At 38.8% G+C, this 19,651-nt stretch overlaps 1 protein-coding gene and 1 pseudogene across 1 annotated transcript in view; both read right to left on the reverse strand.

The window, feature by feature from the left end:
* The window catches only part of Sult2a1-ps1 (sulfotransferase family 2A member 1, pseudogene 1), a 128,264-nt pseudogene extending 124,594 nt beyond the window's left edge, over nucleotides 1–3,670 (reverse strand).
* A 7,157-nt stretch (nucleotides 3,671–10,827) lies between these two features.
* Sult2a6 (sulfotransferase family 2A, dehydroepiandrosterone (DHEA)-preferring, member 6) overlaps nucleotides 10,828–19,651 on the reverse strand; it is a 51,124-nt gene continuing 42,300 nt past the window's right edge. The window contains exons 5-6 of the mRNA NM_012695.3: nucleotides 12,589–12,766; nucleotides 10,828–11,048 (exon numbers count right to left, since the gene is read on the reverse strand). Of these exons, the coding sequence (NP_036827.3) occupies nucleotides 10,936–11,048; nucleotides 12,589–12,766 (291 nt within the window). The 3' untranslated portion in view covers nucleotides 10,828–10,935. The remainder of the gene's footprint in view (nucleotides 11,049–12,588; nucleotides 12,767–19,651) is intronic.

The raw sequence follows: 19,651 nt of genomic DNA on the forward strand, positions 1-19,651 counted from the left end.
ACAAGATAGCAAAAATTATTGTGAATAATAAAAAATCTTATTGGAGAATCACAATCCCTAACCTCAAATTGTATTAGAGAGAAATAGTGATAAAACCTGCATGGTATTGTACAGAGACAGTCAGGTAGGTAAATGTAATAGAATTGGAGAGGCAGAAATGAACTGACACACCTATGGCCACTTGGTCTTTCACAAGGGAGTTAGAACCATCCCGTGGGACAAAGAAAGCATTTTCAACAGATGGTGCTGCTTTACCTGTAGGTCAGCCAATAGAAGCAAATAAACTGACCCATTCCTCTGGAAACAACTCCAATACTCTTCAGCAGAGGAATGGATACAGAAAATCTGGTACATTGCCACTATGGAGCTATTAAATACAATGACTTCATGAAATTCACAGGCTAATGGATTGAACTAGAAAATATCATCCTCAGTGAGGTAGCTCAATTACAAAAATAAATAAATAAATAAATAAATAAATAAATAAAATAAAAAATGCACATGATATGTACTCACTGATAAGTCAATATTATCCAAAAAGTTCAGAATACCCAAGACACAATTCATGATCACATGTAGCTCAAAAAGAAGGAAGACCAATGTCTGGATGTTTCAATCCTTCTTCAAAGTGGAACGAAATATTCAGTGGAGGATGTGTGGGACAGAGTCTGAAAGAAAATTTATCCAGAGACTACCCCACATTGTGATCTATCCCCTATACAGTCTCGAAACCCAGACTGTATTGTGGATGCCAAGAAGTGCAGACGGACAGGAGAATGATATAGTTGTCTCTTTAGAGGCTCTGCCAGAGCCTGAAAAATACAGAAGCAGATGCTTACAAGCAACCATTGGGATAAGAATATAAGTCCCCGAAGGAGGAGTTAGAGAAAAGACTGAAGGAGCTGAAAGGATTGATAATTACATAGGAAGAACAACAATATCAATCAATCAGACAGGTAAGAGTTCCCATGGAGTAAACCAACAATGAGAGTACACGTGGATCAACCCATGACTCTGGCCACATATGTAGCAGAGGATGTCCTTGTAGGGAGGGCATCTGGGGAAGAAGAGGCCCTTGGGGCAGTGAAGTCTCAATGCTCCAATATAGTGGAATATTATGACATGGAATGGGGAGCGACTCTATGGGTGGGTGGAGGAACACTATCATAGAAGCAGGGGGAGGTGTGAGATGGGGTGTTTCCAGTGTGGAAACCAGGAAAATGGTAACATTTGAAATGTAAATAAAGAAAATGTCCAATAAAAGTAAAGGAAAAATGTAGATATATCTAGGTAGGAATATATAAATGTAGGAATATATTTACGAATGTATATGTGTGTGTGTTTGTGTGTGTGTGTGTGTGTGTGTGTGTGTGTGTGCAACCTGAATTATTAAAAAACAAGGCAAATATTTGAACAAAAGGGGGAATAAGTCAGTATTTTTGGACGGGGAAAGGCGAAATGAAGTATGTAACTATATTTCATTATTTTATTTTAAACATAAAAGAAATAAATTAAAATTATCATTCTTCATAATTTTGTGCCAATTATTCTAGAACTCATCTCTTTAAGCTTCAATTCCGTAGCCAAACATTTACCAAATCCAGATAAGACATATGCATATATTTGAATAGTCACAAATTCATTGTGACATTTTAAAGAGCTGTCATTCTAAGTTTGTCTTTGTAGTTTCAGCATAAACTACTTATAGATTCTATGGCAAAGGGACTTAAAAAGAACTTTCTTATTAACTAGGAGCTATGATAGATGAGAAGGTGGATATGTCTAAATCCTACCTGTCATTCTCATTAAGTTTCATGGGAGATTCCTGTGGCTACTAATCTCAGTAGATAGCTAGACACAGCATGACACTGTGTGTACAACTAACCTTTGAACATTGATGCCTTGTCAGGCTGCTTTCCTATGAGCAACTGTGTCTTCAGTGATTTACCCACACAGAGCTTGGGGTATATGTTATAACTGGATCATTGACTTTGGTGAAAAGAGTACAGTAATATTGCACTATATGCTAAAGTTTGAACCCTGCTTGGCCTACACATGTAGTTTCTGAATGTTCTAGTGTGATATTTCACGTTCTTTCTTAAAGCGCCCAGAATCTCTGTGTGATGCTCCACAGCCTGATAGTCAAATTTATTCTGAAGGAAGGAAAGATCAGCATGACCTAATGCATAAGAATCCCACCTTCATACTTTTGTAAGATCTCCAAGGCTTGTCAGGGTAAAATAAGTTCACACAATATTAGTCAAAGAAAATCTCAACCTTTGGACACTGACCTTGGCCTTGGAACTGAAGAGAGACTTGGAGAAAAGATGCATGGGAAGATGGGAGGTCATGATTCGTGGTCCTTCCTTTTTGATTAATATATCATATCCTACATCAGTCTCTATCCAGGGTGAGCGATCCCAGATGGGCAGGAATTGGGTCCACTTAGGATCTCCTTTGGTCTGAATCAAGCAGACAATCTCGATCAGCCAGTTCGTTCCTGAATTAAAAGAAAAAATTCACTCATTTGAACAGTACTGCAAAAAAAGCCTCAAGTAGAATATATACCCATAAAATTTAAAGTGTTGCCCACTTTCAAGCATATAGAGTAGTGTTCACAGTATCCACATTGTGTGAGTGCAAACTGTATTCACTCAACATTAATTTCAAGACTTCATTTTACAAAACTGAGACGCTATACACAGTAAACACCAAACTGCCAATGGATTATCTCCTCCAGCCCTGGGGCACCATCATTCTATATTCTGGTGGAGTGAATTTGACTTTTCCAGATATTTCACAATGATAAAGTCATACTGTCCTCTAAAACTACATTTCTGATTTTAATTCATTGCCATTGAGATGCAACAATGCTGCAGTGTATGACAATATTTCTTTTTTAGAGTGAATTAATTCCCTCATGTATATTTATCACACACAGTTACATTTGTGTTTATGTGTTCATTTGATATTGTCTGGTTTTCTTTTCCTGGATTCCCACTGCTTTTAGATTTTCTGTGTCATTGTGATTTCAATATCAGCAGTCTAATATTTACCCAAGTTCTGTGCTTCTTCCACAGTGCAAACATCTGTTACCCAAATCATCATAATGCCAATTTTTGATTGCTTGAGTTTTTAGACTCCAGTTCCTGGTCAAGGTCCATGTTAATTCTACATGGCACTTTCCTCTCCTCCACATAACCTCATATACAGTCCTTTTTTTCTTGATGCTCTTTCTTCTTTTTATTCTCATCACTCTCCCTATTTTCTATCTCTTCACCACAGATAAAAATGAATTTGAGATTCTGACTCAGGGTATAGTTTCATTGTTCTATTGCCACAGCTGATCAACTCTCCTCACGTAGGTCATATGTGAAATCTTTCTCTGAGTGGAACACACACAAATCTCCATTCCCACAAACCACTTTCCACATTGGATGTATAGAGGACTCCACTACTCACACAAAATAAATAAATATCAAAGCTCTAACCTCCTCTATACAATTCAGTATCAGTCTTACTGATGGTCCTTACCTGACTTGGGGTAAGCCAATATGATCAAGTCTTCTTCTTTTACCACAAACTTCTTACAAATATTTTCCAGAATTTCTTTGGAAACCTAAAAGGCAGGAAAAGGTATTCCTTCAAACCAAGTATAGTCTGACATCATGAATAACTCTGTGTAGGTGCTTTTAGTATTCCAGCCCTTGCCACCTGTTCTGTTTATAGGAAATGCTGAGAGGTAAGATTTATAGTGCAGTTAAAAAATCATTAACATTCTCTAGTCTCTTGTGAAACTAGCTACTGATAGAAATAAATAAATATTGTAGCACACAGACAAGGGTTATTGTATTGAGCAATTTGAACTCATATAAAGAACATTCTGCAGCATTTGTGTGCCCAAGTTCATGACCCCCAAACAGAAACTAAGTAAGAAGTAATAGGACATAAAATTGCAGAATAATTTAAACTTTACTTTAATACAATTTAGCTTTTAGAATGATTTCAATATGCAGAAAAGTGACAGTGATCATACAGAAACTTTTCATAACAATTTATTTAAATTGTAGGTAGTTTTGAGAAACTCATAGTACATTAGCTGCCTTTCTTCTTCCCCTAAAAGCCCTCCATTCGTTTCTTATATTTATGATCTCTTCTTTAATATTTTTCTATTTATATATGCACACATACAACACATATATAGTCAACCTACTGAGTCCATTCAGTTGGGCTTGTATGCTGAGGTGTGTGGTTGAGATTGGAAAATTAATGTGGGATTTCATCTTCAGAAACAGCTTATTCTCCATGTCTTAGCAACCACTGATATGGTGTATTTGTTCTTCTAGTGTATAACCATATAGAATTTTTCCTGGCCTCTTTTGTGTGCCTAATCATGCTATTATGCTGGTTTGTTTGAATAACTATACTGTAACAGTTCCTGTGTCTATTTTCTCTGTTGTGTTGAGAGACATATTCTACAAATAGGAATCTTGGGACACTGGAGGATGTCTGTACTATCCTCTCTGATGTTTACCTTGAGTCCTAGGTTCAAAGGATATATTGAAGCTGTACTACTTAGGCTGAGGCACCTTGCTATCAATTATTAACTCCATTTTAGCCCATTGTACATCTATGGAAGAGTCTCCATATGTTGTAAAAAGAGGAATCAAATTTACCTGTGCATATAAGAACAAGTATTTAGAAAAGAACTGGAAATTATACTGGCTTAGTGAGTTTCTTGGGTTTTTGCTCTTCCAATACAAGCTGGTTGTCTACATTTTAAATAACTTCCCTCTTTTAAAAATATTTTATTGTATTTTTATTGAATATTTATTATTTATATTTCAAATGTTATTCCATTTTCCAGGTTCCCATGCATAAGACACAATCATATCCCTCCACACTTCTTACTTGAGGGTGCTCCCCTTCTTCAACCACCCTCTCTTCCAGCCTCTCTGCCATGATTTTCTCCTACATTGGGGGGGGGGTACAGAACTGGCAGTACCAAGGGCTCTCCTCCCATTGGTGCCCAAAAAGGCCATCCTCTGCTACATATTCAGCTGGAGCCATGGGTCTGTCCCTGTTTACTCTTTGGGTAGTGGTATAGTCTCTTGGAGATCTGGTTGGATGGTACTGTTGTTCTTATGGGGTTTCAAGCCACTTCAGTACCTTAAAACCTTTCTATAACTCATCCAATGGTTACCCCATTCTCTGTTCAATGGTTTGCATTAGCCTCTGTATATGGCATACTCTGGCTGAACCTCTCAGGAGACAGCTATATCAGGCTCCTGCCATCATGCACTTCTTGGACTCGTCAATATTGTCTAGTTTTCGAAGCTGTATATATAAGGACTGGATCCCCAGGTGAGTCAGCCTCTGAAAGGACATTCTTTCAATCTCTGCTTCAAACTTTGCCTCCATATGTCCTCCTATGAATATTTCTGTTCCCCTTTTAAGAAAGACTGCAGAACCTGAACTTTGGTCATCCTTCTTCTTGAGCTTCATGTGGTCTGTGGTTGTATCCTTTCTAATTTGACTTTTGGGGCTAGCATCCACTTATCAGTGAGAATATAACGTGTGTTTTTATTGCAATTAGGTTACCACACTTGGGATGTTATTTTCTAGTTCTATCCATTTGCCTATAAATTTAATGAAGTTATTACTTTTGATAGCTGAGTAGTTCTCCATTGTGTAGATATACCACATTTTCTGTATCCATTCCACTGTTGAAGGGCATCTGGGTTCTTTACAACTTCTGACTATGATAAATAAGGCTGCTATGAACATAGTATACTATGTGTCTTCTTATATGTTGGAGTATCTTTTGGGTATTTGCCCAGGAGTGGTATATCTTTGTCTTCACGTAATATAATGTACAATTTTCTGAGGAACCTTCAGACTTATTTCCAGAGTGCTGGCTGTACCAGCTTACAATTCTACCAAAAATGGAGGTGTGTTTCTCTTTCTACACATCCTCACCACCATCTGTTGTCAGATGAGTTTTTGATCTTTGACATTCTCACTGGCATGAGGTAAAATCTCAGGTTTGTTTTGACTTGCATTTCCTTGATAAGGATGTTGAACATTTCTTTAGGTACTTTTCAGCTATTCAATATTTCTTAGCTGATAATTCTTTGTTTAGCTCTGTGTACCGTTTATAATAGGGTTATTTGGCTCTCTGAAGTCTACCTTCTGGAGTTCGTTGTATCTATAACCCTATATTGGATACAGGATGGGTAAGAATCTTTCCCCAATCTTTTGGTTGACATTTTGTCTTAAAGAAAGTGTCTTTTCCGTTACACAAGTTTTGCAATTTTATGAGGTCCCAATTGTCAAATCTTGATATTAGAGCATATGCCACTGGTGTTTTGCTCAAGAAATTCTCCACAGTGGACATGTGTTCAAGACTCTTCTACACTTTTTCTTCTATTACTTTGAATGTATATGGCTTTATATAGAGATTCTTGTTCTACTTGGACTTGTGCTTTGTACAGGACTATAAGAACAAATCAATTTGCAATTTCAGTATGCTGATCTCCAGTTGAACCAGTAGCATTTATTGAAAAGGAAATCTTTTTTCTACTGGATGGTTTTACCTCCTTTGTCAAAGACCTAGTGATCAGAGGTTTGTGGGTTCATTTCTGGGACTGCAATTCTATCACATTTATCTAGGTGCCTGTCTCTGTACCTATACCATATAGTTTTTTATCACTATTGCTCTGTAGTACATCTTGATGTCTGGGATGGTGATTTTACACAGAAGTTCTTTTATTGGCCACCTCCTATAGCCAGGCAAGTATTCCAATGAAGGGTGTGGGTTACCAACCCACCCACTATACCTTCAACCCAAATTTTTCCCTGCCTACATGTCATGAAAAGTTACGGATAGAACAAAATTTGATGGCATGGCCAACCAACAACTGGCCAACTTGACACCCACCTGGTAGGATGATGTCATGACATATGTATAGGCAGATACAAGATAGAACAGGCCTATTATTGAATGTGAAGTAAGGATGGACAAGAGAATATTTTGAGGGAAGAGGAGGAGAATGTAACAGAATGAGGGGGGAAACTGGGGAAGACTGGAAGAGAAGCCACAGGGAGGACATGGAGGCTGATGTTAAGATTCCACTCTGTGTATTTATAGGTATTTATGAATATTCTTAAGGCATGGATGTGTACAGGGCTTTATATATTTAGGTGGACAATTATATCTTATCAATTGGATCAGAGGTTTTTGTGTTGTGTGCTCTTTCTTGTGGAGAATTGTGTTTGGAAGAGTGTGTGCTGGCAGAAACACTGGGCTGCCTCAGATTTGGGATATGTGTTTCTGGCAAGATATCTAGCAGATATCTTGGGGCACTGCAATGCTGGACCTAGTGGGGGTAAAAGACATCCTTTTTTTTTTTTTTTTTTTTTTTTTTACAATTTTTCGACAGACAGTGTGTCCAAGTGTTGGGCAAGAATTCACTAGTAATCCTAAGAGTTGAGAGAAAGTTTTAATTTCTAAGAGGAGGCCAGCACCATGTTGAGTCATGTGATGTCTCCAGAGTGGGAACATAAACAAATGGAAACAGCCTGGGCTAGAAGGTTTTAGGTTCCCTGCTGTGTGACAAGTAGTTACAGCTCAGAGAGTTAGAGATAAAAACTGCTTTTTAAATAGCCTTTCAGAACACGCATATTCCTCTTAACATGGACTCCATGGGAATTTTCAGTTGAAATCCTAATTAGACAAGCTACTTCTTAATGGCAGCTATTATTAAAATGTGATTTAAGTTTCTTTTTAAGAAGGGAGTACAGTGATTAGCTAGATCATGCAGAGATTTTTTTCCCAGGGTTACCAATTTAGATAAGGAGAATTAGTCACAGACTCCAAGTAGATAATTGTGATATTTACAAGTTACTAGGGTTAAATAAAAATCTGTGGCTCGGGAAAGAGAGCTTGGCAGATTGATATATTTTGGGCTAAAATTCTGGTTTGATAACCAGAGTTTGGAATTGGTAGTACGTGTTTAGTTTGTTTCATAAATTATCGCACCAACGCCCATTTGGCACCGTGATGCGGCTAGTGAGCGTTTGAAGTTATTTTTTATATTCATCACAAAAGGAAGCTCAAATTCTCTTAATGTGGACTCCATGGGAATTTTGGGTTAATTTCCTGACAGGTGACAAAAGTCTATCAGGCTCATTGTTTAACACTATTGTTTAGCTTACTTCCTTTTCTTAAGGGAATCTAGCTGACAGCTTAATCTTCATAATGGGTGTGACTTTGAGTTTTCTGGTTATATTATTACTCTGGGAGAGAGTACAAGACACAAGCTTTTCTCATTACAGACTAAGGAGCACAGTATTCTGGGAAAAAATGTTTTGATTTTGTGTTTTTAAAAAGTTTGATTAGGTCTGGAAACTTCAAAGATTCATACTCATCAGATTTGAGAGAGGCAGACAGTCCAAAAAACTAGAGTTAAGAGAATAAAACAAAAAGATATCATGATTCTAAACATTTGTCTTGAGATTTGTATTTTGCAGAGGGTGCCTTCTTGGATTCCTGGTCTCAAGGACGTTCAGCTAGGTCCAAACAGGACACATCCGGCTACAGCATTTGCTTCATTCTGCCTACCACCTACCCTCAAGAATCTCTCAATACCCATATCAGCTTGAAGAAGTAATAGAAAAGTCATTGCCCAAGTTCTCTGGACTTTTGGGGGCCTGAAAGTAGCTATTCCAAGGTTGTTTTATGAGGAATTTAGGAATTGTTGTAACTTAACCGGGAAGAATTAACTATATTGAGTTGGACAGTCATAATCTCATTTGGTAACTAATCTGAAATAATATCTTTGCTTTGGTTTAGAATTTATTTTTTTAAAAAAAGTTTAAAAGTACAAGATTTAAAGCCAGTCCTTGCCTTAATGTAATTACAAACTTCTGGGTTGATTACATATGTGAGTTAAGGGCCAAATAGCAAATCCATGGCTCTAAGTTTGTTAGAATACTTTCAAGATAATAGATAGTTAATGGACAACACTCCAGATTACCTTATATAGATCAACGATTTTCAAAAACATCAAAATTCCCCAAAATATGAGATTCAGTTATTTATCTTTTCTATAGACATGTTTGCTCCAAACAGTTCTCCTTTGGAAGATTTAATGAAGAAATTGACCATCTCTATCTCCAGGTGAGGCTATAACTTTTGGCTAGGCAACCACTGGACAGAAACTACCTGTTTCGTCTGCAGACTAATACTACCTAAAACGGACACCTAATGTAGAATAGTGAACTGATGATTTTGCCAAGCCAGAATTATCAGCGCTTCATGATATTTACATTTCAAGAGTCTATTAGTTGATTTTGGGCCAGAAGTTTGAAGACTTGTGCTTACATGTTACGAACAGAAGACTGTGCCAGTGGAGATTTGTCTCTACAACCTGTCAGTTCTAGAAGCCATGTTATGCTTCCTATGTGTATAAATATTTGGTCATTCTCAGATTTCTGACAGGATTGAAGATTGATTATAGTCAGTAGATATCTTGGGCACAGCAGTGCTGGACCTAATGGGGGTAAAAGACAGTCCTTTTTATAATTTTACAACACTACCACCACAGGGCAGATAGCAAACCCTTGACACTATTTAATGATGCGCTTCTATTTGTGCAAATAAGAGCCTATAGTATCTGCTATCTTTGAGGTTTTATCCAGCATTTAGTAAAAACAGACAAAGAACCACATCCAAACATTAGACAGAGCTCTTGGAGTCTTAAGGAAGAATTGTGGAAAGGATTGAAGGAGCTGCAGTGGTCAAGATCACCAGAAGAAGACCTACAGAGGAGAGTAACCTGGGCCTATGTTGGCTTGCAGACGGTGAACCACTATCCAAAGAGTATGCACTAATTGGACCTAGGCTACCTACAAGTATGTGACTGTTATGAATCTTAGTCTTCATGTGAGTCTCATGAAGATCAAATGAAGCAGGGGCTGTCTTGGACTGGACTCTGTTGCCTGCCTTTGGATCCCTTTCCCATAGTTGGGCTGCTTTCTCTGGACTCAGTAGGAGAGGATGAACTGAGTCCTGATGTGATTTGATGTGCCATGGTGGGTTCATCCTGGGAGGGTTGATGGGAGGGCCCCCCTTCCTTGAGGAAAAGAGAAGATTAGACAGAGAGAGGAAGTTATCAGTGTGGGATGGAGAGGAGAGGAGATGGCTGCAACCAGCATGTAAAGTGAATAAATAATTAAATAAATAAGTGAAGAAAAGAGAAAAAGAAAAAAACTAAGAATGTATATATACATGTTTCTTCAGAACAACTTAAAGTGATATTTGTGCAAAGTATGATAAATACGTAAATCTGAGTAATACTTGTTTAATTTCCATAGCATCACACTGAGAATCTTTTGTCATGTCCATTCTCAGGAAATAAAACCCCAAATAAATTTCTTATGAATGAAAAGAAAATGTTTTAAAGCTGGAATTCTAGTAAGTAAATTGTAATATACTACAATATAACAAAAGTAGCAAAGATTTGATGACTCAACACTCCATAATTCTAGGCTAAAGAGATGACTATCAAAAATGGAGATATATTAGTAGTACTGTATTGCTTAGGGAGAGAACCTGAGATTAGTTCTAGTACCCGAAGCAGGAAGTTTACAGCTTCATGAAACTGCAGGTCCCTAGTACCAGTGCAAACATCTGGCTTCTGAAGGCACTGCAAACTGAAAGGTTACACCCACCACCACCACTATGACCACCATCACCAACACCATCACCACCACCATTGTTGATATTACTGGTATTAGTAATACACTATTTTAAAAAATCACTTTCACAATGCCAGAATAGAATTTATTCAATGACCACATTCACTTATTCAGACATAGAACAACAGAAACATAAAAATCAATGTTCATAAAATATTTAAAACTTTTGAAATTTTAATCCCATGGGAACATCCCTGGAGGGAAACCGGCCATTTTCTCCTGAAACACTTTATCAAAGGCTTCAGCTTGGGCTACAGTGAAGTGATTCTTCCAGTCCCCAGTAGTGCCTAAAAATGGGAAGCACACATAAATGTGGGTTAATAATGGACTTACACGGCTCTAGCTCCTCCCATCATATGCTCTTACTATCTGTTTGATAAAGACCACATAGTTAATAAAACAAACTACCATTTTCTGTAGAAACCTAATTAATCTCTGAAATCATTATATATAATATATATTACATATAATGAAATACACACACACACACACACACACACACACACACACACACACACTTCTCCCTCTCTGGAAATTATGTCCTACCTTTTCCTCACCAAATCTATATGCTAGACAATCTAAGAGCAGCAACACTGACTTGATCTTTTTACTTATCCAGATTATCCCTACTTCCCATCAAATCAGTTTCTATCATATTATCCAACTCAACAGTGTTTATCATCTCTATTATCCAAACAGACTTAAATTTTGCTGTCTATATTTTAGTGTTATACATATAGAAATTCTTCAAAGCATGCAAGCAGCTTTCAAATAAAATCTTAAAAAAAGATATACTTGTGTGTGTTTGTGTGTGTGTGTGTGTGTGTGTGTGTGTGTGTGTGTGAGTTCACATGAGAGCTGCATATATAGTTATGAGCAGGATTTCAGCTGTCTTGATTTTCCCACAAGATACAGGTGACCCAGCCACTCCCAACTGACAACATTGCAGGACTTCTGTTTCACTCAGCCATGTTGTTTTGTGATGCATGAAGATCTGCATAATTTCAGCCCCAAACCTTTGTAGCACTGTCTCTTCTGACCACACATTGGTTTTCAACACTCCATTAGAGAAGGTATTTAGAGTTAGCATTAGAGATTGTCCAACTGACCATGCTGTGTTGTGTCTTTCTTTACCCCAGAGGCATAAAAATCTTTCATATAATTACATCTTATGAATTGGTAAAATTCTCATACCATCTTTCATCTATTTACAACCCAGCAGCCCCCATCCTTTCTGTATTTCCTAGCTTTGGCTAGGATGTGTTCCATGCATTTCTGCTTTAAATATATACACAGAATATGTATCTATATATTTCAAAACCAAGTGTATCTTAAATTACTGAATGGTTCATTTCACAAAAAATGCCAGACATATAGGACATACTAGGGTGGAATTTTTTTTCTTTTTCTTTTTTTTTCTTTCCGGAGCTGGGGACCAAACCCAGGGCCTTTCACTTGTTAGGCAAGCGCTCTACTGCTGAGCTAAATCCCAAAACCTAGGGTGGAATTTTTTAATGAATTCGTGAATGTGTGAGAAAGGCATAGGCAGTTCTCAAACTTTGATGATGAGGAAAAATTAGTCTTTGAGATTTTACCCAGTGTGATAGTGATGGATATGGAATTGAATCTAAAAAGATTGACAGGAGAAGTCATGCTTTTTTATCACACTACTTTCTTTCTTTAGTATCACATAAGTTAATTTTAATTTCCCTGTGGGCTGTATTAAAGAACATATAAAGAATTCATTAAAATGTAAATCACTAATGCAGCATATTCAAACAATATACCGTTAACTAATATGAATGTAAATAAGGACAATCTCATTACCGTTTCTCATGAAAGTAAAACCAGGAAGAATCAGTTCCTTCTCCATGAGATTATAATTGGACATGTTGTTTTCTTTCATGACTTGGAAGGAACTGTACTTGAGGACCAAATCCAGCTCATCTGGCTCTAATTTTTTCCCTAGGAAGTCACATATCTTCTTTATGGTTCCCATTGTATCCTGATAGAAGAAGAAACAAAAATGAAGGTGATAAACAGAGAGCTCTGAGATAACAGATGCAAAGAAAGAATCTGTAAATAGGGAAGGAAAAGGGGACATGAAGAAAGGGCATCAAAAAATGAGTGAGCGGTCTTCCTGGTTGCTGCCGCTGCAGAGAGCCCATGGGCAGCACCCCACGAGAAAACTTGAGCCTCGGGACCACAGGTAAGACCAACTTTTCTGCTGCAAGAAAGCTGCCTGATGAGCTTGGGACACACGGAAGCAGAATTCCTCTAGGACCGGGCACGTTCTGTGTTTACCGGAAGTCCCACACACGCGGATCCCGGCCCGCAGCAGCTCTCTGCTCCCAGACCCAGTGAGAGAGAGACCCAACCACCTGGTCAGGTGGGCACTCCTGAGGCTGCAGAGCGGGAGAGACCACCAACACTGCTCACCCCTGCCCACATCCCTGGCCCAAGAGGAAACTGTATAAGGCCTCTGGGCTCCCGTGGGGGAGGGCCCAGGAGCGGCAGGACCCCTGCCTGAGACACCGCCAGAACCTGAAGGGAACAGACTGGATAAACAGTTCTCTGCACCCAAATCCCGTGGGAGGGAGAGCTAAACCTTCAGAGAGGCAGACAAGCCTGGGAAACCAGAAGAGACTGCTCTCTGCACACACATCTCGGACAACAGAGGAAAAAGCCAAAGACCATCTGGAACCCTGGTGCACTGAAGCTCCCGGAAGGGGCGGCACAGGTATTCCTGGTTGCTGCCGCTGCAGAGAGCCCGTGGGCAGCACCCCACGAGCGAACTTGAGCCTAGAGAACACAGGTAAGACCAAATTTTCTACTGCAAGAAAGCTGCCTGGTGAACTCAAGACACAGGCCCACAGGAACAGCTGAAGACCTGTAGAGAGGAAAAACTACACGCCCGAAAGCAGAACACTCTGTCCCCATAACTGACTGAAAGAGAGGAAAACAGGTCTACAGCACTCCTGACACACAGGCTTATAGGACAGTCTAGCCACTGTCAGAAATAGCAGAACAAAGTAGCACTAGAGATAATCTGATGGTGAGAGGCAAGCACAGGAACCCAAGCAAAAGAAACCAAGACTACATGGCACCATCGCAGCCCAATTCTCCCATCAAAATAAACATGGAATATCCAAACACACCAGAAAAGCAAGATCGAGTTTCAAAATCATTTTTGATCATGATGCTGGAGGACTTCAAGAAAGACGTGAAGAACTCCCTTAGAGAACAAGTAGAAGCCTACAAGGAGGAATCGCAAAAATGCCTGAAAGAATTCCAAGAAAACATAAATAAACAAGGAGAAGCCCATAGAGAGGAGACACAAAAATCCCTGAAAGAATTCCAGGAAAACATAAATAAACAAGTAGAAGCCCATAGAGAAGAGACACAAAAATCCCTGAAAGAATTCCAGGAAAACACAATCAAACAGTTGAAGGAATTAAAAATGGAAATAGAAGCAATCAAGAAAGAACACATGGAAACAACCCTGGATATAGAAAACCAAAAGAAGAGACAAGGAGCTGTAGATACAAGCTTCACCAACAGAATACAAGAGATGGAAGTAAGAATCTCAGGAGCAGAAGATTCCATAGAAATCATTGACTCAACTGTCAAAGATAATGTAAAGCGGAAAAAGCTACTGGTCCAAAACATACAGGAAATCCAGGACTCAATGAGAAGATCAAACCTAAGGATAATAGGTATAGAAGAGAGTGAAGACTCCCAGCTCAAAGGACCAGTAAATATCTTCAACAAAATCATAGAAGAAAACTTCCCTAACCTAAAAAAAGAGATACCCATAGACATACAAGAAGCCTACAGAACTCCAAATAGATTGGACCAGAAAAGAAACACCTCCCGTCACATAATTGTCAAAACTCCAAACGCAAAAAATAAAGAAAGAATATTAAAAGCAGTAAGGGAAAAAGGTCAAGTAACATATAAAGGCAGACCTATCAGAATCACACCAGACTTCTCGCCAGAAACTATGAAGGCCAGAAGATCCTGGATTGATGTCATACAGACCCTAAGAGAACACAAATGCCAGCCCAGGTTACTGTATCCAGAAAAACTCTCAATTAACATTGATGGAGAAACCAAGATATTCCATGACAAAACCAAATTTACACAATATCTTTCTACAAATCCAGCACTACAAAGGATAATAAATGGTAAAGCCCAACATAAGGAGGCAAGCTATACCCTAGAAGAAGCAAGAAACTAATAGTCTTGGCAACAAAACAAAGAGAATGAAAGCACACAAACATAACCTCACATCCAATTATGAATATAACGGGAAGCAATAATCACTATTCCTTAATATCTCTCAATATCAATGGCCTCAACTCCCCAATAAAAAGACATAGATTAACAAACTGGATACGCAACGAGGACCCTACATTCTGCTGCCTACAGGAAACACACCTCAGAGACAAAGACAGAGACTACCTCAGAGTGAAAGGCTGGAAAACAACTTTCCAAGCAAATGGTCAGAAAACGCAAGCTGGAGTAGGCATTCTAATATCAAATAAAATCAATTTCCAACTAAAAGTCATCAAAAAAGATAAGGAAGGACACTTCATGTTCATCAAAGGAAAAATCCACCAAGATGAACTCTCAATCCTAAATATCTATGCCCCAAATACAAGGGCACCTACATACGTAAAAGAAACCTTACTAAAGCTCAAAACACACATTGCACCTCAAACAATAATAGTGGGAGATTTCAACACCCCACTCTCATCAATGGACAGATCATGGAAACAGAAATTAAACAGTGATGTCGACAGACTAAGAGAAGTCATGAGCCAAATGGACTTAACGGATATTTATAGAACATTCTATCCTAAAGCAAAAGGATATACCTTCTTCTCAGCTCCTCATGGTACTTTCTCCAAAATTGACCATATAATTGGTCAAAAAACGGGCCTCAACAGGTACAGAAAGATAGAAATAATCCCATGCGTGCAATCAGACCACCACGGCCTAAAACTGGTCTTCAATAACAATAAGGGAAGAATGCCCACATAAACATGGAAATTGAACAATGCTCTACTCAATGATAAACTGGTCAAGGAAGAAATAAAGAAAGACATTAAAAACTTTTTAGAATTTAATGAAAATGAAGGTACAACATACCCAAACTTATGGGACACAATGAAAGCTGTGCTAAGAGGAAAACTCATAGTGCTGTGTGCCTGCAGAAAGAAACAGGAAAGAGCATATGTCAGCAGCTTGACAGCACACCTAAAAGCTCTAGAGCAAAAAGAAGCAAATACACCCAGGAGGAGTAGAAGGCAGGAAATAATCAAACTCAGAGCTGAAATCAACCAAGTAGAAACAAAAAGGACCATAGAAAGAATCAACAGAACCAAGAGTTGGTTCTTTGAGAAAATCAACAAGATAGATAAACCCTTAGCCAGACTAACGAGAGGACACAGAGAGTGCATCCATATTAACAAAATCAGAAATGAAAAGGGAGACATAACTACAGATTCAGAAGAAATTCAAAAAATCATCAGATCTTACTATAAATGCCTATATTCAACAAAACTTGAAAATCTTGAGGAAATGGACAATTCCCTAGACAGATACCAGGTACCGAAATTAAATCAGGAACAGATAAACCAGTTAAACAACCCCATAACTCCTAAGGATATAGAAGCAGTCATTAAAGGTCTCCCAACCAAAAAGAGCCCAGGTCCAGACGGGTTTAGTGCAGACTTCTATCAAACCTTCATAGAAGACCTCACACCAATATTATCCAAACTATTCCACAAAATTGAAACGGATGGAGCCCAACCGAATTCCTTCTACGAAGACACAATTACTCTTATACCTAAACCACACAAAGACACAACAAAGAAAGAGAACTTCAGACCAATTTCCCTTATGAATATCGACGCAAAAATACTCAATAAAATTCTGGCAAACCGAATTCAAGAGCACATCAAAACAATCATCCACCATGATCAAGTAGGCTTCATCCCAGGCATGCAGGGATGGTTTAATATATGGAAAACCATCAACGTGATCCATTATATAAACAAACTGAAAGAACAGAACCACATGATCATTTCATTAGATGCTGAGAAAGCATTTGACAAAATTCAACACCCCTTCATGATAAAAGTCCTGGAAAGAATAGGAATTCAAGGCCCATACCTAAACATAGTAAAAGCCATATACAGCAAACCAGTTGCTAACATTAAACTAAATGGAGAGAAACTTGAAGCAATCCCACTAAAATCAGGGACTAGACAAGGCTGCCCACTCTCTCCCTACTTATTCAATATAGTTCTTGAAGTTCTAGCCAGAGCAATCAGACAACAAAGGGAGATCAAGGGGATACAGATCGGAAAAGAAGAGGTCAAAATATCACTATTTGCAGATGACATGATAGTATATTTAAGTGATCCCAAAAGTTCCACCAGAGAACTACTAAAGCTGATAGACAACTTCAGCAAAGTGGCTGGGTATAAAATTAACTCAAATAAATCGGTTGCCTTCCTCTATACAAAAGAGAAACAAGCCGAGAAAGAAATTAGGGAAACGACACCCTTCATAATAGACCCAAATAATATAAAGTACCTCGGTGTGACTTTAACCAAGCAAGTAAAAGATCTGTACAATAAGAACTTCAAGACACTGAGGAAAGAAATTGAAGAAGACCTCAGAAGATGGAAAGATCTCCCATGCTCATGGATTGGCAGGATTAATATAGTAAAAATGGCCATTTTACCAAAAGCAATCTACAGATTCAATGCAATCCCCATCAAAATACCAATCCAATTCTTCAAAGAGTTAGACAGAACAATTTGCAAATTCATCTGGAATAACAAAAAACCCAGGATAGCTAAAGCTATCCTCAACAATAAAAGGACTTCAGGGGGAATCACTGTCCCTGAACTCAAGCAGTATTACAGAGCAATAGTGATAAAAACTGCATGGTATTGGTACAGAGACAGACAGATAGACCAATGGAATAGAACTGAAGACCCAGAAATGAACCCACACACCTAAGGTCACTTGATTTTTGACAAAGGAGCCAAAACCATCCAATGAAAAAAGATAGCATTTTCAGCAAATGGTGCTGGTTCAACTGGAGGACAACATGTAGAAGAATGCAGATCGATCCATCCTTATCACCCTGTACAAAGCTAAGTCCAAGTGGATCAAGAACCTCCACATCAAACCAGACACAGTCAAACTAATAGAAGAAAAACTAGGGAAGCATCTGGAACACATGGGCACTGGAAAAAATTTCCTGAACAAAACACCAATGGCTTATGCTCTAAGATCAAGAATCGACAAATGGGATCTCATAAAACTGCAAACCTTCTGTAAGGCAAAGGACACTGTGGTTAGGACAAAACGGCAACCAACAGATTGGGAAAAGATCTTTACCAATCCTACAACAGATAGAGGCCTTATATCCAAAATATACAAAGAACTCAAGAAGTTAGACCGCAGGGAAACAAATAACTCTATTAAAAAATGGGGTTCAGAGCTAAACAAAGAATTCACAACTGAGGAATGCTGAATGGCTGAGAAACACCTAAAGTAATGTTCAACATCTTTAGTCATAAGGGAAATGCAAATCAAAACAACCCTGAGATTTCACCTCACACCAGTGAGAATGGCTAAGATCAAAAACTCAGGTGACAGCAGATCCTGGCGAGGATGTGGAGAAAGAGGAACACTCCTCCATTGTTGGTGGGATTGCAGACTGGTAAAACCATTCTGGAAATCAGTCTGGAGGTTCCTCAGAAAATTGGACATTGAACTGCCTGAGCATCCAGCTATACCTCTCTTGGGCATATACCCAAAAGATGCCTCAACATATAAAAGAGACACGTGCTCCACTATGTTCATCGCAGCCTTATTTATAATAGCCAGAAGCTGGAAAGAACCCAGATGCCCTTCAACAGAGGAATGGATACAGAAAATGTGGTACATCTACACAATGGAATATTACTCAGCTATCAAAAACAACGAGTTTATTAAATTCGTAGGCAAATGGTTGGAACTGGAAAATATCATCCTGAGTGAGCTAACCCAATCACAGAAAGATATACATGGTATGCACTCATTGATAAGTGGCTATTAGCCCAAATGCTTGAATTACCCTAGATCCCTAGAACAAACGAACCTCAAGATGGATGATCAAAATGTGAATGCTTCACTCCTTCTTTAAATGAGGAAAAAGAATACCCTTGGCAGGGAAGGGAGAGGCAAAGATTAAAACAGAGACTGAAGGAACACCCATTCAGAGCCTGCCCCACATGTGGCCCATACATATACAGCCACCCAATTAGACAAGATGGATGATGCAAAGAAATGCAGACTGACAGGAACCAGATGTAGATCGCTCCTGAGAGACACAGCCAGAATACAGCAAATACAGAGGCGAATGCCAGCAGCAAACCACTGAACTGAGAATAGGTCCCCCGTTGAAGGAATCAGAGAAAGAACTGGAAGAGCTTGAAGGGGCTCGAGACCCCAAAAGTACAACAATGTCAAGCAACCAGAGCTTCCAGGGACTAAGCCACTACCTAAAGACTATCATGGACTGACCCTGGACTCTGACCCCATAGGTAGCAATGAATATCCTTGTAAGAGCACCAGTGGAAGGGGAAGCCCTGGGTCCTGCTAAGCCTGAACCCCCAGTGAACTAGACTATGGGGGGAGGGCGGCAATGGGGGGAGGGTTGGGAGGGGAACACCCATAAGGAATGGGAGGGGGGAGGGGGATGTTTGCCCGGAAACCGGGAAAGGGAATAACACTTGAAATGTATATAAGAAATACTCAAGTTAATAAAAAAAAATGAGTGAGCATGATTGTGGTATAGGCTAGAAAAGGCAGTGAAATAAAG

This window comes from Rattus norvegicus, chromosome 1 (genome assembly GCF_036323735.1).
Source record: "Rattus norvegicus strain BN/NHsdMcwi chromosome 1, GRCr8, whole genome shotgun sequence".
In the NCBI taxonomy this organism is placed as follows: domain Eukaryota; kingdom Metazoa; phylum Chordata; class Mammalia; order Rodentia; family Muridae; genus Rattus; species Rattus norvegicus.